This window comes from Delphinapterus leucas, chromosome 9, assembly GCF_059928025.1.
Source record: "Delphinapterus leucas isolate spDelLeu-1000000601 "Yukka" chromosome 9, BTC_Dleu_Yukka2, whole genome shotgun sequence".
In the NCBI taxonomy this organism is placed as follows: Eukaryota; Metazoa; Chordata; class Mammalia; order Artiodactyla; family Monodontidae; genus Delphinapterus; species Delphinapterus leucas.
Genome location: NC_143137.1, coordinates 86299204 through 86315761, shown reverse-complemented (window position 1 = coordinate 86315761; position 16558 = coordinate 86299204). Strand labels below are relative to the sequence as shown.

At 40.0% G+C, this 16558-nt stretch overlaps 1 protein-coding gene across 2 annotated transcripts in view; it reads left to right on the top strand.

The window, feature by feature from the left end:
- RELN (reelin) overlaps positions 1-16558 on the top strand; it is a 527392-nt gene that overhangs the window by 419552 nt on the left and 91282 nt on the right. Inside the window, exons 28-32 of one of the 2 annotated variants that reach the window (XM_089917770.1) lie at positions 3473-3705; positions 4417-4419; positions 11306-11463; positions 12677-12884; positions 14565-14641. In XM_089917770.1, the coding sequence (XP_089773896.1) occupies positions 3473-3705; positions 4417-4419; positions 11306-11463; positions 12677-12884; positions 14565-14641 (679 nt within the window). The remainder of the gene's footprint in view (positions 1-3472; positions 3706-4416; positions 4420-11305; positions 11464-12676; positions 12885-14564; positions 14642-16558) is intronic. The other variant, XM_022554391.3, reaches the window with a different exon arrangement.

Genomic DNA, 16558 nt, shown 5'->3' with positions numbered 1-16558 from the left:
TGTAATAAGAACTTGGTGTTATTTTTACAAAAGTCACGGTGCTGGTAAAGTTTTTGTGACTGCCTGCCATGTGTCAACACTAAGCTCTAGGAACATAGAGATGAGAAATATAGCCCAAGCCCTTAAGGAGCTCAGAAACTAGCAAGTGAGCCAGAAAAGTGAACAGTTGCAATACAGTCGCTGGAGTGCTGCAGTAGAGAGAGGCTCTGATACTATAGGAGTACCTGACATAGTTCCTGGCATATGGCAGGTGCTCCAAAATTATCTGTTAGTTGAATAAATGGATGGATGGATGGATAGATGGATGGATGAGTTGAAATTGGAAGTTTCTGGAAATACAGAGACTTAGCCAGCTGAAAAGTGGAGGGGGTGGGGGGATTCTAGTTAGAGGGAACAGAATGTGCAAATATGTGAAAACACATGAAAGTGCAAGTGAGAATGGAAATGTCAGAAATTTAAGGAGTTTGGAGTATTTGCCACAGAAATAAGAGATAAGGCTTGTCCTAATGGGCTTTATATGATACTCTAAGTCTCTTGGATATTAACCCAAGAGCGATGAGTCATGGAAGATGTTTAATCCATTGAATGTAAAAATCAGACCTGTGTTTTAGAAAGATCATTCTGTTGACTTAACAGGAGGGGAAACTATCATCAACAAATACATTCATTCATTTATTCAGCAAATATTTGTAAAGCATCTACTATGTTCCGGGCTCAGTTCTAGGCTATGAGAATAACTAGGAATAGAGAGTTTGACTAGGGTGGTGGAGGATAATTACTATTTTGTAAAAGGTTGTCAAGTTAGCCTCACTAATAAAAGTTTTAATCTGAGACCTGTGAAAAGTGAAGGAGGGAGTCATGCAGCGAGCACTCCAGGCACAGAGAACAAAAAGGACAAAAGCCTTGAAGTAGGAGTGTGCTTGGAAAAGTTCAAGAAACCAGAAGGATGCCACTGTGACTAGAGCAAAGTGAGGAAGGGGAGACAGGTAGAAAAAAATAAGGTCAGACTTTGACTTCTGCTCTAAGTAAAATGGCTAGCAGAAGAGTGACATACTCTGACTTAGGCTTTTAAAGAATCACTCCGGTGACTGTGTTGCGAGTACACTGGCAGAGTCAAAGGCAGAGATAGAAAGACTGGCTGGGCAGCTATTGTGGTGATCCCAATAATAGATGATGGGAACTTGGACCTGTGGGATAGCAGAGGAGGCAGAGAGAAGTACTCAGATTGTCGGGCATATGTTGAGTAAAGTGAGGATGCTAGAGCAGTCATCAAAGTAAGAAATGAGGAGGCCAGATTAAGGCGTAGCCTGGGATTATAAAATAAATGGATGGGCCTGAAAGATGTTAAAGGTGTGTAGTCTACAGGTTTGGGTGACCTACTGGGTGATAGAATGGATTCTAGAATGACTCCCACACTTCTGCCTCCAGTCACTGAAATTGCAAATATAGGATTTAGGGATGCCTGTGGATTGCTGAAGGGCAGATGCACAGGAAGTAGTTATGTACATTGTGCAGAGAACCTGAGAGCGACCATATCTGGGAGTCATAGGGATTCAGAAGGAATCTGAAATTATGATTGTGAATGAGATTAGGAAGCATGTATGGAGTAAAAAGATAAGAAAGCCAAGAACTGCATTCTAGAAGACATCAACAGTTAAGAGGCAGGCCAATTAAAAAAAAAAAATCACGAAGATGTCACAGAACTGAAAGTTCCATCGACTTGCTTACTTTAGAAACAGTGGCAGTGATAATAAGTCTAAGACAAAAAGCTAACTATGTGTGCCCAGTGTGAATGCTGTCACCACATGCCCACCGAAGACTGTGCTTACTAACCGGTAATATAATAAAAGGGTTTGTGTTACGAAAGGTAATCATGCATCTGAGAGGGTCAAGTCTTTATTTATTTTCTTGACATTTAACTATGTAAACTTGGAGAAATGAATCACAATAAAATTGCCATTAGCCACATTTTTAAATCCTTCTGAGAGACGCTTTCTAGCTCTGAGCATGGAATTAAGGAAAATATGGAGTCTTCCTGTTTTGAAAGACTGGCTCAAGCTACCTTATAGTCACAAAGATGAGCTGGTTGGCCCTTGAACTCTGACCCAGTGTTATTTGCCTATGGGCCTACCTTTCCTGCGTCCTTTATTTTTTGGTCATGATTATGTTCTTTTGAGTTCTTCAATTTTTTTCTATAAAATTTGACTATTCTTAGTTATAAAGTCTTATACAATAAAATTCTATGGTGGCACCAACCAACAAATGAAATAAGATATGAATAGATCATTTATATAAGATAGCATGTAATTAAATACCAGGAAAAGAGTTTGACATTTACAATTATCAAAAAATATAAACTAGGGGCTTCCCTGGTGGCGCAGTGGTTGAGAGTCCGCCTGCCGATGCAGGGGACACGGGTTCGTGCCCTGGTCCGGGAAGATCCCACATGCCGCGGAGTGGCTAGGCCCGTGAGCCATGGCCACTGAGCTTGCGCGTCCGGAGCCTGTGCTCCGCAACGGGAGAGGCCACAGCAGTGAGAGGCCCGTGTACCGCAAAAAAAGAAAAAAAAAAAAAATATATATATATATATATACTAAAACAGTAATACAATCATTTATATATTTATTAATTTATAAAGAAACTGTCTAAAATTATAATAATATTGAGTGCTGTGTAAAACTGATTCATTTGAACCCAGGTGATTAAAAATGAACACATATAAATAGGAAATTCAAAGTGTTTCTGCATTTTGATTCAGTAATACTACTTCTAGGTATTGATATGCTTCTTTATAAAGTTTAGAAGAGAAAACAAGAATAAAAATGGTTGTGCTAGGGCATTGGGATTTAGGTTGCATGTTTTTACAATTTTTTTTGAATATTGTTAATCCTGTGATGACAATCATCTACACAAGTACACAGAAGAGTAATAGTTTTATTTCTGGATTATGTTGCTTATTTGATGCTGTGACAAGAACTTAGCTCTTTCATCTAAGCTGAGAATGATTTCTTACTGAGCTTTTGTAAGAAACCAGAGTAAAATTGCTTGTTCCACTGAAAGCAGAGGACAGCTTCAGTAACCTTCATGTTCTGAAGAGGGCAGTCCTTTATCGTCTGCTTCCCTCTGTTTATACCCTCTATCTGGGAAAGCAAAAAAAAGCAGTTTCTTGGCTTCTTATCTTTTGTGCAAGACTCCAGTCCCATCTGTGCTTCTCTCTTCCCTTCTATAATCTCAGGAAATCCACAAAATGGGCAACTGGTCCCGCTTTCTATTGAAAATCACCTATTGCTTGCCTATACAGAGATTTCCAGAACCTTTGAAAGGGTCTTGGTTGGAATTGAGCTGCCCGTGTTTTATCATCGTAAATTTAGTGCAAACTCAGTAGAAAGAGCCCTGATGGCTGTAGCACCTAATTTGTTAAATGATGACTTGAAACCAAAACCTTGTATAATTTTGTCTTTCCTTTTAACAGCTAAACATTGGGTGTGCCAATCAGTTCAGCAGCGCTGCCCCCGTTCTTCTTCAGTACTCTCACGATGCTGGGATGTCCTGGTTTCTGGTGAAAGAAGGCTGTTACCCAGCTTCTGCAGGCAAAGGATGTGAAGGAAACTCCAGAGAACTGAGTGAGCCCACCCTGTATCACACAGGGGACTTTGAAGAATGGACGAGAATCACCATTGTTATTCCAAGGTCTCTTGCATCCAGGTAAAGTGACCATTCCTATTATGTGCCATAGTTGCCATTTCTGAGGAGCATATATTTATCTCAGTATCTTCATCTCATTTATCTCAATAACCTAAGAGAATTCATAAACTCTAGCTCTAAGGACTCTTGAGGAAATGACGCTCATACTTGTGAAAAAGTTCACTCACTCACTCATCCATTCATTCATTCAACAAATATTTATTGAGCCACCTACCTGTGCCAAGTTCTATTCTGGGCACTGGATTACAACCCTGAACAAAAGATGTTTAAAAGCTAAGGGAGTTATAAGGCATTATCGTATCAGACTTTCACTATATAGAGATGTGTGATAATGTAATGCCTCCTTAAATAGACAATTTGAGATATCTTACAATATAAAAGATCCCTTTAAATGACCATTAAGATAAATAATTAAAACAATAGGGAAAAAGATTTAAAATCAATTGACAGAAGAATGAGATAAATGGATCAAGAACTTGAAGCAAATTAGTTTCAGTAATAGGGCAACAAATTTAACTCTTAGCTTCCTGGCAGCTAGGACATAGTGAGGGAGGTCAGGGGATAGGGTCATTTGGTTCTCATTGTTGGGTAAAAAGAAAGAAAATACATGTATTCTGATAATATATATCAGATATATATATCATATATTTCTACATTCAGTATTCTAGAATACCTTTATAGTACGTATATGTATCTTTGTGTCAGGTAGAGTAGGTAACATGAAAATCAGTGTTTTAACTCTATAATTTTTCAAAAGATGAAGCATTCTTCAAGTAGACACTTCTTAATTGAATCCTAGAACATAACATTCAGTTGTGGCTCAGTCAAAGCATTTCTGTGCAGAGCTGAGATGGTATAAGAAGACTACTGGCACTGCTGGTGATGTAAATTAATATATGGTTGATATACTCATTAGTGCCATTCATCAGTATTTCCAGCTTACTTCCTTCCTGAAATATGGTAGGATTATACTTTCCCCACACCCTTTAAAGTTTGGCATTGCCAGGACTTCCTTGGTGGCGCAGTGGTTAAGAATCCACCTGCCAATGCAGGGGACGCGGGTTTGAGCCCTGGTCTGGGAAGATCCCACATGCCATGGAGCAGCTAAGCCCACGAGCCACAACGACTGAGCCTGTGTGCCGCAGCTACTGAAGCCTGTGCGCCTAGAGCCCATACTCCACAAGGGAAGCCACCGCAATGAGAAGCCCACGCATCGCAACGCAGAGTAGCCGCCGCTTGCCGCAACTAGAGAAAAAGCTCGCGCACAGCAACGAAGACCCAGTGCAGCCAAAAATAAATAAATAAATAGATAAATAAATGAATAAATTTATATAAAAAATAAAGTTTGGCATTGCCTAATGAAATGTGAGTGGAAATTAAACATATGACTTTCAGAGCTCATGTGCATTTTGCTATCTTCTCTGCTTCATGAAAGCCTCTTTTGAGATTAAGCTTACATCAGTCTGGGTCCTTGAGTGTCTACAATCAACAGACTTTCATTATAGCATAAGCAAAAAATAAACTTTTGTTGGGTTAAGCCGCTGAGATTAGGGGCTGCATGTTAGGCTGGCAACCTATCTCATCCTGACTGATACAGTGATAAAAGCTAGAAAATCTGTAGGAGTGGCTTACTTCTAATGTTTGTAGAGACCATTCTGTCTATAATCTTTCACCTAATTGATGACCAAATTTGCATCTAGCTGGATATGCTGCTTGTGTTCATCTGCCTCCCTCAGTACTTAGATGTGCATACCTCCAAAAATTACACCTTAGACTTTGGTACACAGACTTCCTAAATGGGTAAGAAGTATGGCCAGGATGTATAAGTTTGTGTGGTAATCTACTAAACTTTGGAACATAATGTTTAAATGCCAGCTGTTCCAAGAAATGGTTTATCAGTCAGTGGATCCAAGTCAACTTATAAGTAATTTTTTTGTCTTTACATGCCAGTGTACTTTGTTATGTATCAAAGAGGGACTCAAATGATTTGATGTGTATGTGGCAGAGTTGATGAGTTGACCTTCTTTAGTGAAATTTAATAATTTGACTTGCATTCTGCTTTAGTTAGGATACAGGCCCAGCTACTATAACAGAGAAACAAATACAAATGCTTAACAAGACTTAAACAAGTTAGAAATCCATTCTTTCTTGCATAATGGTCCACAGGTGAGGACTTCAGAGTTTACAGGGTGTCTCTGCCATTCTGAACACACAACTTCTATCTCTGGATCCAAGACAGCTATTCCAGACCATGTCATCTCTTAACCCGTGGAAGGCAAAAAGATCAGGAATGCATAGATGCATTACTTTTTAAAAATCATCTTTATTCCTTTTTCATATTCCTCAGTACAGCCTAGGATAATATTTGTACAGTCACCTATTGCTATGCAACATCCCTCTCCAAAAACTTAGTGGCTTAAGACAACAGTGGTTTATTATTTCTCATGGTTTTATGGAATTGGCTGGGTATTTCTTCTGCTGGTCTCTCCTAAGCTTTATAATGTAGCTGCATTCAATTGGTAGATTGATTAGTGTCTGGGGTTAGTAGGACTTTTCTCTCTATAGTGGTCTTCATCCCAGTATCCATCCCAGTATTCATAAGTTTCCACGGTTAGGTGGTTCAAAGAGAACAAAAATAGAAGCTGCAGGACCCTGTCTTCTTTGCCACATCCTAGTAGTCAAAGCAAGTCACAAGGCCAGTCCAGATTCAGAGGGTGAGAAAGCAGACTCCCCTTTTTGATAAGAAGTGCAGGGAAGTCTTGTAGAAGAAGATTTAGTATGATCCATTGGGGGACATTATTGTAACAACCTACCATATTTTGTCCTAGCCCTAATGACTCACATGTCTCCCCCAAGCAGATGTACTCACTTTCCTCCCAAAACCCCCAAACGCTCACCTCATCACAGCATCAGGTACTAAGTCACTGATTTCATGATTTCTGTCAAGTCAGAGTTCCCTGGATATGGCTTCTCTTGACCCATTGACCTATGACCTAAAGAAACAAGTTATCCACCCCACCCATTACGCAACATGCAACAGTGAGACAATGACAAGATAAACACAATAGACACCCCAACTCAAAAAAAGAGAAAAGAATGGGAATCACATAACAACCACTGGCTCATAGGGATTCTGAAAGCTAGCAAGATTGTTGTTACTAGGGTTCCCTCCTCCATGAGCAATGTCCAGGATAAGAAAGTTTTCTTGATTGAGATAATTCTGCTCCCTACGAGTGGCTCCCTAATCTGTTGTTCTTCTCAGCTGTTGGTTCTACCCTCTAGGCTTCATCCTCTGAGACATCTGTCCATAAGAACATATCTGTGTTTGCAGCTAAATAGCCCTTTCATCCTGCTTTCTGCCCATTTCAAGCTAGGTATGTAACAGTACAGCCCTTGTAATTCTCTCCTCCACCACTGCCTGCCTCTTCCCCATGCTTTTCTGAAACTGTGGCCCAACCACATCTCTTCCAAATAGACAAGTGCAGCATGCCATTAAGCTGGAGTGCATCAAGGGCTGCATCTTTGCTGCAGTGACTAGGAGACCAGGATGCTGGAAGACATCACTGTGAAAGTAGCCAATAGAATCAGGAACCAAGGAACACACCTCTGGTGCAATACTCCAGAGCCAGATAATACAAAGTTGAATCTGAAACTGCAGTTTGTTTGACGCTGAGTGGAAACACCCGCTTGGTAAAGCCACATCTGAGAAATAAAAAAAGGTTGTCCTTAACATCACAAAGTGAGCCAAAATTTTGAGGCTCCCAATTTATCAATATTTTCTTGGACCTCAGCTTTTGGAAGAAGAAATCTTGTTCATTAGCATCTGGCTTTGTGGTTCATTTGAATACCGTCCAGCTTGCTGGTGGATGGCATTTGTGATGCAGAGCTCTCTGCTACAGAATAGTAAATATGTTTCTACTTCAACCCAACAAATGAGCTGTTGTTGTTTCTTCTGCAATATGTTAAACTCAGATATCTCCAAATGCAGTGTTGGAAAGCTGAGAATTCTAAGTGTGAAAATTGTTAAAGTTTGGACCTATTTTGCCACAAGGCAACATGCTTGTAATAGTTACTAAAACATTGCTCTTTGACGAATACTTCGAAGCTGATTTTCTCAAAGGAGCAGTTTGTGCTCATGTTAAGTCTCTTGGTTCTTGCCTACAGAGGAGAGACACTGGTGGTGGTAAATATGTGCTGGTACATCCCTCCTGACTGTCTCCCCAACCACACAGCATGCCCCTCAGCCTGCTCTAGGCTCCCTGTGCAGAATGCAAGAAGTCGATTTCTCTGGAAAGGGCTAGAAACACCGTTGCTTACTATGCTGCAGAATGTCTCCTCCACCACCACCTATCACAGGACAAGCAGGTGCACATGCACCTTCCTGGTTTGAGAGGCAGATGCAACACCCCTCTGAAGTGTGGTGGTGGAAGGGAGAGGGGTAGAAACTGGTTCTCCTGGTCACTCAGGCATCCTTTGAACAAAGGTGGCAGTTGGGGAAGAGAACAAAGAGAGAGAGAGTCTTACCTTTTATTTCTTCCTTATCTAGAACATGCAGGGCAAAGGGGAAGTTTTGTTCAACGATATGAATAGTCGAATTGCACTCTGGTTTATTTCTAGTTAAATTACATAAGATTAAATTCTGTCTTTTCCTCAATCATCACGTCCTATAACACCTTCCCAGAGCTTCCTGACTGTCAGGTCAAAGACCTCTAAGACTCATGCTCTCCTGGCTCTATGTCCTTCTTAATGGTGATAGTTATCAGAGTTGCACGTGTACATTTCCTTGCACAGGGGTTTGATTAAATGTGTCTTCTCATTCAACTGTGGGCATCATAAAGGTAGGAACCATGCAGGAATTCTGCTCCCCATCATGTACCCAGCCCTGGCACCGCCTGGCATGTTATAGGCACTTGTAAATGCTGGTTGAATGAAGAGTAAGGACCAGCAACAGGTGATTAGCTAATTGAAGACACCTCCCTTTCTAAAATATGTTTCCCAAAATAAATTCAGTGCTGCTCAGCAAGAAATCATTGTTCTGCATTCTGCTGTGTCTCCTTGAAAAGATATGAATAGCACATGTACACATGTGCACACACACATTAATAATATTAATCATTTTAAAGCTACATCTCCTCTATTTAAAAAAAAAAAGATTAACTGTGTGGAATCTAGACATGCTATTAGCTAACTTTGGCCTACTTATTTCCTCCCTTCTTCCGATGGTCTATGATTATGTTTTTCTGTAAATTCCTTACTAGTTCTTCCTCTTCTTCAAGCAGCCCTAAGGTTGCTAAATTACTTCTGCTCATTTCCAAGGTTGTGCTCCTAAGAGAACAGAAAAGCAGTACGCATCAGGAACCAGGCATAACATGGAGAAATGGAGATAAAGCAAAGTTTGCTTATGTCATGATCAGTGAAATCTTTGTTGCTTTGATTTGTACCTTCCAACTAAAAGCCAGCTAACAAAGATTAAAAGAAGGAAAAGAGGTGCCATCTCTTGCCCTTTCACTCTGAAATATGGGCTTCCAGCTAGGACTCTCAGCTATAATTCACCATGTCCTGGACACCCTATTAATCAAATGATTAGTCGTTTTGGTTTTTTTTAATTTATTTATATATGGATGCCTTAATACTGAGCTCCTGAAGTCTTTTGCCTTCTCAAGTATCTAACAGCCTACTCTGTTTCTTGGGTCTATAGCAGCCTCAGAATCTACAAACAAGGGTGCCTCATCTCTCTGGCCAGACCAGACCTTGATTATTTTATTTTTATAATGAAAACTACAGGACCCCAAGAATCAGAGATGAGTCAAAGGGCTTTACTTACCCTTCACTCCCTATCGAATGACCAAAGCTTCTAGAATTCTACCTACCGTTGGGATTCTTCAACTTTCTGAATGCTTCTGGGGCTCAGTCTGAACTTGCTTCTTCCATGAAACAGAACAGTTGATAGAGAGATGCCCTCATCTTGCCCAGGTCAGAGAGCCTAGGTGAAGAAAAGAAACTATTCTTACCCCTTTTTTCACTTTCCATGTGGTGGAAATCATAGATCCATGTTTCTCTGGGTTCTATTTATATTATAGAAACGTAAAAGAAAAGGCAAGTATGACTTCTAATTAAAGACGACTTCTGTCAGGGAATTGGTATGTTTTCCTCTTTTATCATAGATATGCAGCTTATCTTTTGGAAGGGGCATAGAGGGCTTACCATTTTCTTACGAGCAATTGGCAAAAGATGCTGTTCATCAATTCCATTTATTTCCTTTGAAAGGAAAAATATCTTCACAGGCTAAATAATGTCACAACTTTATTGGGAGGAATTTTCCCAAAGCCCATCAGTTTTTTCTTTTCCTTTCTGTTTTTTGGTTTTGCTCTGTTTTTCTAATCTTCAATTCAATTGTCTTTTTGCCTTAAAAAATAAGACCAATATATTTTGAATTATTTCCAAAGTAAATAAAAGATGTGTTCACCTTCCTCTTGACACAATGAAGAATGTGTTAAGACTTGCATTAGTTAAAACCTAGAAAACAACATCGTGGTTACATTTGCAAATTTGCTAAAAGTAGGTAACTTAAAATAATGAAAAAAAGCTAGGGTTATGATTCAGTGTTGCCAAATTACCAAAGCTATTTGAAGAGCCAGAAAGAAATGCATTCTAATACTGCTGTATTATTTTCACAATAATAGAGGGGAAAAGGAACCTTTGTCTACAGTTATCTTTGACAATCTTCATTAATCTTTAAGATTCTTTATTCTTGTTTACTAAGAGACTGAATTCACTCAAAAGTCTATAAATATTGGCAGCAAAATTAACTGGTATCCAGATAACCTAATCCATCTTCCCTCTTTAATGTTAGTAGAACTGAGAAGGAAGAGGTGTTTTCTTGGTATGAAATTATAGATGTGTGTGGATTTCCATATATTTGAAAAGAAAAGAGATGTGTTGAAGGGATTGGAAAGATTAGAAAGCAACTGGGACAAGTTTTGGTTTGGCAACCTCACAACTGTTGTGGGGAAAATAGGACTGGGCAGTAGCCCAGGCCACTGGTGTTCCAGGGTTTTGAAGCACTGGGACCAGGTCCCTCTTTTGTTTGTTGGCAGTTACCAGTGTTCATTGGCAGCCCAGCTGGTTGCTAAGAGTTTATAGAATGAGCATCTTGGAGATTTGAAGGTAAGAAGAGGCAACAGGTGGGAATAGAGCTGTCAGTACGAACTTGACTCTGTCCTCCCGGAATCATGAGAATGGCAAATAGCCAGAGTCCTCTCATTTGTCCCAACGAAGACCATTCTGTTTGATGGTTTCAAAGATTCCCAAATAGCCTCTTAAAATGTACAAGCAAAAACCTATATAATATGTTTCTGGCCATCAGAATCTTCTTTATCTGATCTTCCTGATATTGAAACATTTGTGCTGAAGAAAAAAATCAAGAAGTTTTGAGAAAGATCTGAGAGAGACACCTTATGAAGGTTAAGTGACCAATCAAGTGAATGTGGCTTCCAAATAAATATTAAATCTCTCTTGAGTTTTTCTGAAACGTTCTGTATTTCAGTGCTTTGGTATGAGATACTGGTACAAGAAACACCTGTGCTGTTTTTCCCAACAGTAAGACCAGATTCCGATGGATCCAAGAGAGCAGCTCACAGAAGAATGTGCCTCCCTTTGGTTTGGATGGAGTGTACATATCAGAGCCTTGTCCCAGTTACTGCAGTGGCCATGGGGACTGCGTTTCAGGGGTGTGTTTCTGCGACCTGGGGTACACCGGTAAGGCTGCAGACATGTCTGATGATTTGTTTGTAAAATATTCGTCTCTAGTTACTATATTTCATGTTACTTCTTCCAAGGAAATAGATTCTGAGTTTATTCTTCTTTAAGTCCTAATTGTAGGAATTTGTAACCCAGGCAAATGAGGTGCTGATATATTTTGTAGTTTTGAACTGCCTAAGAAGGAAATGCATGACAACACAAATTTCATTCCTAAAGTATATTTACTTAATAGTAATAATAAAAATAATTAATGTCGCTTGAATCCGTACTTTATGCCAGGCACTATAGTAGGTGTTTTTATTTCACCTCATTTAATTCTAGCAATAAATAACCCTATAGTGTAGTACTGTTATTGTCCCTGTTTACACTTGAGGAAACTGAGACACAGAGAGGTATAGAACTCTCCCAAGGTCACAAAGCTAGGAGCTGCTGGAGCTGGGCTTCAAACCCTGGCAGCCGAGCTCTTAACCACTTGGCTGCCTGTGCTCTTTACATTGCTTTTATACAAAATGTAATTGTATACATTTAAAGTAAAAATCAACTTATGAAATGATAAACCCAAGACTGCCAAAAGAGAACTTTACAAGGGAAGTATTTTCTGACCACAGTCACCCTTGGATGTTGCTACAAGCAAAATAAAAAGGAAGCTGAGATTAAAGAGTAAAATTGGAGAAAATATTATAAGCTCCGAAATCTTTTTATAGAATTTTTCCTGGAGGGAACTTCAAAGGATCCTTCCCAGCTTTTCAGTGCTCTGCCCTTCATCTGGTGCATGACCAAAGACAAACATATGTTGTTGCAGGCCTTCTGTAGAGAGTGCTGTCACTCGTGGTTCCAGGGTGTTTCTTTTAAATCTGGGATTAACTCCCCTTATTGATCCACTAATACAAAGAACAAATGAACCAATTTTGTTGTGGACAAAATCTATTTCTCAGTTTACACAAATCCTCTGAGTAACAAGAATCATGGAAATGTGTGGTTCCTGATGTCTCTCTGTTTAAAAATTTAAAATTATAGGAGCAGAATAGTGTTTTTGATGTTAGAAGTGATGGCTGTATTTCAGACAGGTGATTGGGAGATTCAAATTTTGATGTGGTTTCTTTCCCCTAACACCTGTGGCAATGCTTCTTTTGCCCATGCACTGAATGTACCTTCCAATGTCTCATGATTTTAACAAAACCTCTCTCCTGTGTATTTCTTTTCTCGGAAGCCACACAAGGAACCTGTGTGTCTGTTGTCCCTAACCACAGTGAGATGTTCGATAGGTTTGAGGGGAAGCTCAGCCCGTTGTGGTACAAGATAACCGGAGGCCAGATTGGAACGGGCTGTGGAACACTTAACGATGGCAAGTCTCTGTACTTCAGTGGCCCCGGAAAAAGGGAAGCAAGGACCATCCCTCTGGACACCAGGAATATCAGGTGAATAGTTAATTGGTATACTTCTCCATGAACATAGTACTTACCGTGCCAAGTGTTCTAACCTACAACACTCTGTTCTGTTATTGAGGGTTTACATAGTAATGTTTCTCTATATAGATTCTGATATATAAAAATAAAGCATAACTTTATAATAAAATAGGCAGTTTCTGCAAAACTTATACTCCAATTCATTAATCAGCATACAGTCATCACCAAGGCTTGTGTGTCTGATATATGTCAGCTTGGTTTTCTAAAGTTCTGTGTTATTATGAAGACTATTTGGTATTAATTTTAATATATGCCAGGAGAAACAAAGAATTTTTTTCAACTTTAAATTCTGTGTCCAAAAATGTCATGACCCCCACTTATCTAAGTTTATTTGTATTCACTTATTGAAAACTGTTCCAGAAATTTAAAATACCTACACTGACACCTACTGGTAAAATAAATAAATGCTTAGTTTTAAGGGCAAATGAAATAGTAGCACACCTAAAATAAAACTGTGCGTTTTTATTTTTAGTCAAACTATTTTAGAATTGGAAGAAAGGAAACCAAAGAAATGTTTGAAACTTTTAGACCTTCTTCTCACTAAAATCTGGGGTTCTGTGTCATAGTTTTTCTGCCTTCAATCTCTTTCCCTTCCTTCTGAGTCCTTGTCACAGAGGTGTGCCTGCCATGTAGGTTGGTTTACTGTGGACTGAGGCATGGTTTACATCACACTGAGTGAGTGTCAGTTGTGAAAAATTAAACCATCTGAGTCTAAATCAGTAATACAGGTAACTATCTGGCCCTAAACAAATACAGCATTCAACTTTTTTTTTTTTTTAACAATTTTTGTTGTTGTTGTTGGCTACATTGGGTCTTCGTTGCTGTGTGCAGGCTTTCTCTAGTTGTGGCGAGCAGGAGCTACTCTTCGTTGCGGTGCGCGGGCTTCTCACTGTGGTGGCTTCTCTTGTTGCGGAACACGGGCTGTATGCACACGGGCTTCAGTAGTAGCAGCACGCAGGCTCAGTAGTTGTGGCACGTGGGCCCTAGAGCACGCGGGCTTCAGTAGTTGCGGCGCGTGGGCTCAGTATTTGCGGCACCCGGGTTCTAGGGCGCGCGGGCTTCAGTAGTTGTGGCATGCGGGCTCAGTACTTGTGCCTCGCGGGCTGTAGAGCGCAGGCTCAGTAGTTGTGGCTCACAGACTTAGTTGCTCCGCAGCATGTGGGATCTTCCTGGACCAGGGATTGAACCCGTGTCCCCTGCATTGGCAGGCAGATTCTTAACCACTGCACCACCAGGGAGGTCCCAGCATTCAACTTTTTAATGTTAGATTTTTCCTCCTGAGTTTCCAAGGATAGTATCTTCTCAATTTAAAGGAATTCCCATTTCAGTGATTTCATTAAATCATATCAGACTGTCACAATGAAGTGGAATTAAACTGTTTCCTTTTGTTTCAGTAATTATTCCAGAATAAAATTAATGGTCATATTAATTAACTTTCTCAAATGGTTACAGAATTAACTTACTATATAATCTTTGTAGTTTCTGTTTGTCATATGCCCTTCGAATTTAAAAGTAGTACCTAAGAATTATAGGAGTTTTACTTTTTAATGTGTCAAAATACAAAGGGCTAAATCTCTTCTGAGCTCATCTATTTGTAAGTAAACTGAAGTGTTTTGGGATTTTTTCCCCCAGACTCGTTCAGTTTTATATACAAATTGGAAGCAAAACTTCAGGGATTACCTGCATCAAACCACGAGCTAGAAATGAAGGTAAGCTGCTATATTTCCATAGAAATTACAGTTACTACTAGCAAATTAGTTCTTTCTCCTCCCAAAGTTTGGCCGGGATTTTGTAAACTGATACACTACCTTAAATCATTCCTTCTCTTCTCTTCTCCATCAGTGAGTGGGTAACTACATAGAGCCTTGGTCTCTAAGATTCCTCATCCAGATCCTTAAGCCTGTAAACAGGGAAACCTGTTCCTTTATAACTTTACACGGGAGGAAACAAAATTGCAGAGACTTTTACATTCAGCACGGTTTAGGTCTAGGAACTTGTTTGCATAGGGTATTGCTGAATGCGGATCATACTCTGCTTCCCGCCCGTAAGCATTCTGAGGGTACTAGAATCCTTTGGTGGAAGGAGCAGTTCTTGTAGTAATAAACATGAACTTTTACTGAGTACCTACTATATGCAAGGCACTGTACCAAGTGTTTTATCTGTTAATGCATTTAATCCTCCCCATACCTCTTTGCCATAGGTACTGTTATTTGTCCTATTTTACACATGTAGAAGCTGAGGCACAGAGAGGTCAAGTAACTTACCCAAGATCATTCAGTCAGTAAGTAGATAAGCAGGGAGTCAAACCACTCATGCTGGCTCTAGAGCCTATGCCTTAACCACCATGCACACTGCCTCTCTCCTTGCCCAGAACTCTACTCTCTCTAGGCATCCATACCATCTTTTGCCTCCATGATTCAGTGCTGAAAGAAATTCATAAGGCTTGAAACATACATAGGTGGCCTTCAGTTGCTCTACAGATATGACGGGATTCCTTAAGGGACCCTGCATATGAGTTGGTTCCTGGTACAAAATCCATGAGCTTCTCAGATAGGTTTTCCTCCAAACATTGATCTCGTAAATAGTATATGAAGAATTTTGCAGCTTCTAAGTTTGTTATTCTCTCAGGCATGACTATGTAAAACATATTGGCTTAAACACTATAGTACCTGTTAGTCAATAGAGCTACCAATAGCTCTGTTCATCAATTCTAAATGTCCTTGGCCATATCATCACTAACTGAAAGCTTCCATGACTTTTTCTAAGTATCTCAGTACTTTTAGTCTAGTAATTATCCAGATAATCTGTTTACTGAAGCAGCAGTCTAGAAACTTATATAGACTCTTTTGCATTTCCTAATCTCTTGACAAACATTTATTAAGAATCTGCTCTAAGCTAGACACAGGTCTAGGTGGCACCGATACAGTGTCACTGAAAGACGGATGCATCAATCATGATGAGCTAGGTTATGCTGCAATAACAAACAACCCTCTAAATCTCTGTGGGTTAAAACAAAAAGGATTTGTCCTTTGTGCTGCATTTTCCTCATGGGTCATCTGAGGTCCTCATTCCAGCACCCAGGATAATGAAACAGCTGCTGGGGAGCTTCTGGATGTTGCCAGCCATGTGGCAGAAGGAAAGAGAGTGTGTGGTAAAGGGGACAAGACATGCAGACTACCACATGCCAGAATGGGAAGAACTAGTGGGGCAATGATGAGCATAGCAGACAGAAGCCCTGCCCTTAAGGGAACTTACATTCTAGTAAGAGGAGTCAGAAAATCAACAGTAAAGAAAAGAAATAAGCAAGATGTTAGATTGATGGGCTAGACAGAAATAAATAAGCTGATGAGATGGAAGGTAAACTTATGCAGGGGGAGATGCAGATTTCGATAGAATGGTCTGGGAGGGGCCTCACTGAGGAAGTGACATTTAAATTGAAATCTAAAGGGTGAAAAGGAGCCAGCACAGGAGGAGCTCAGGGGAAGTTTTCCAGTCAGAAGAAACAGCAAAGGCCACGAGGTGGGAAAGAATTGTGGTATTGGAGGAACAGAAAGAAAGCCAGGTGGCCTGGGGCATGTGAAGGTCGAGGAGTGCTTGGGGGTGAGGGGCAGGGGCCCAGTCAGGCA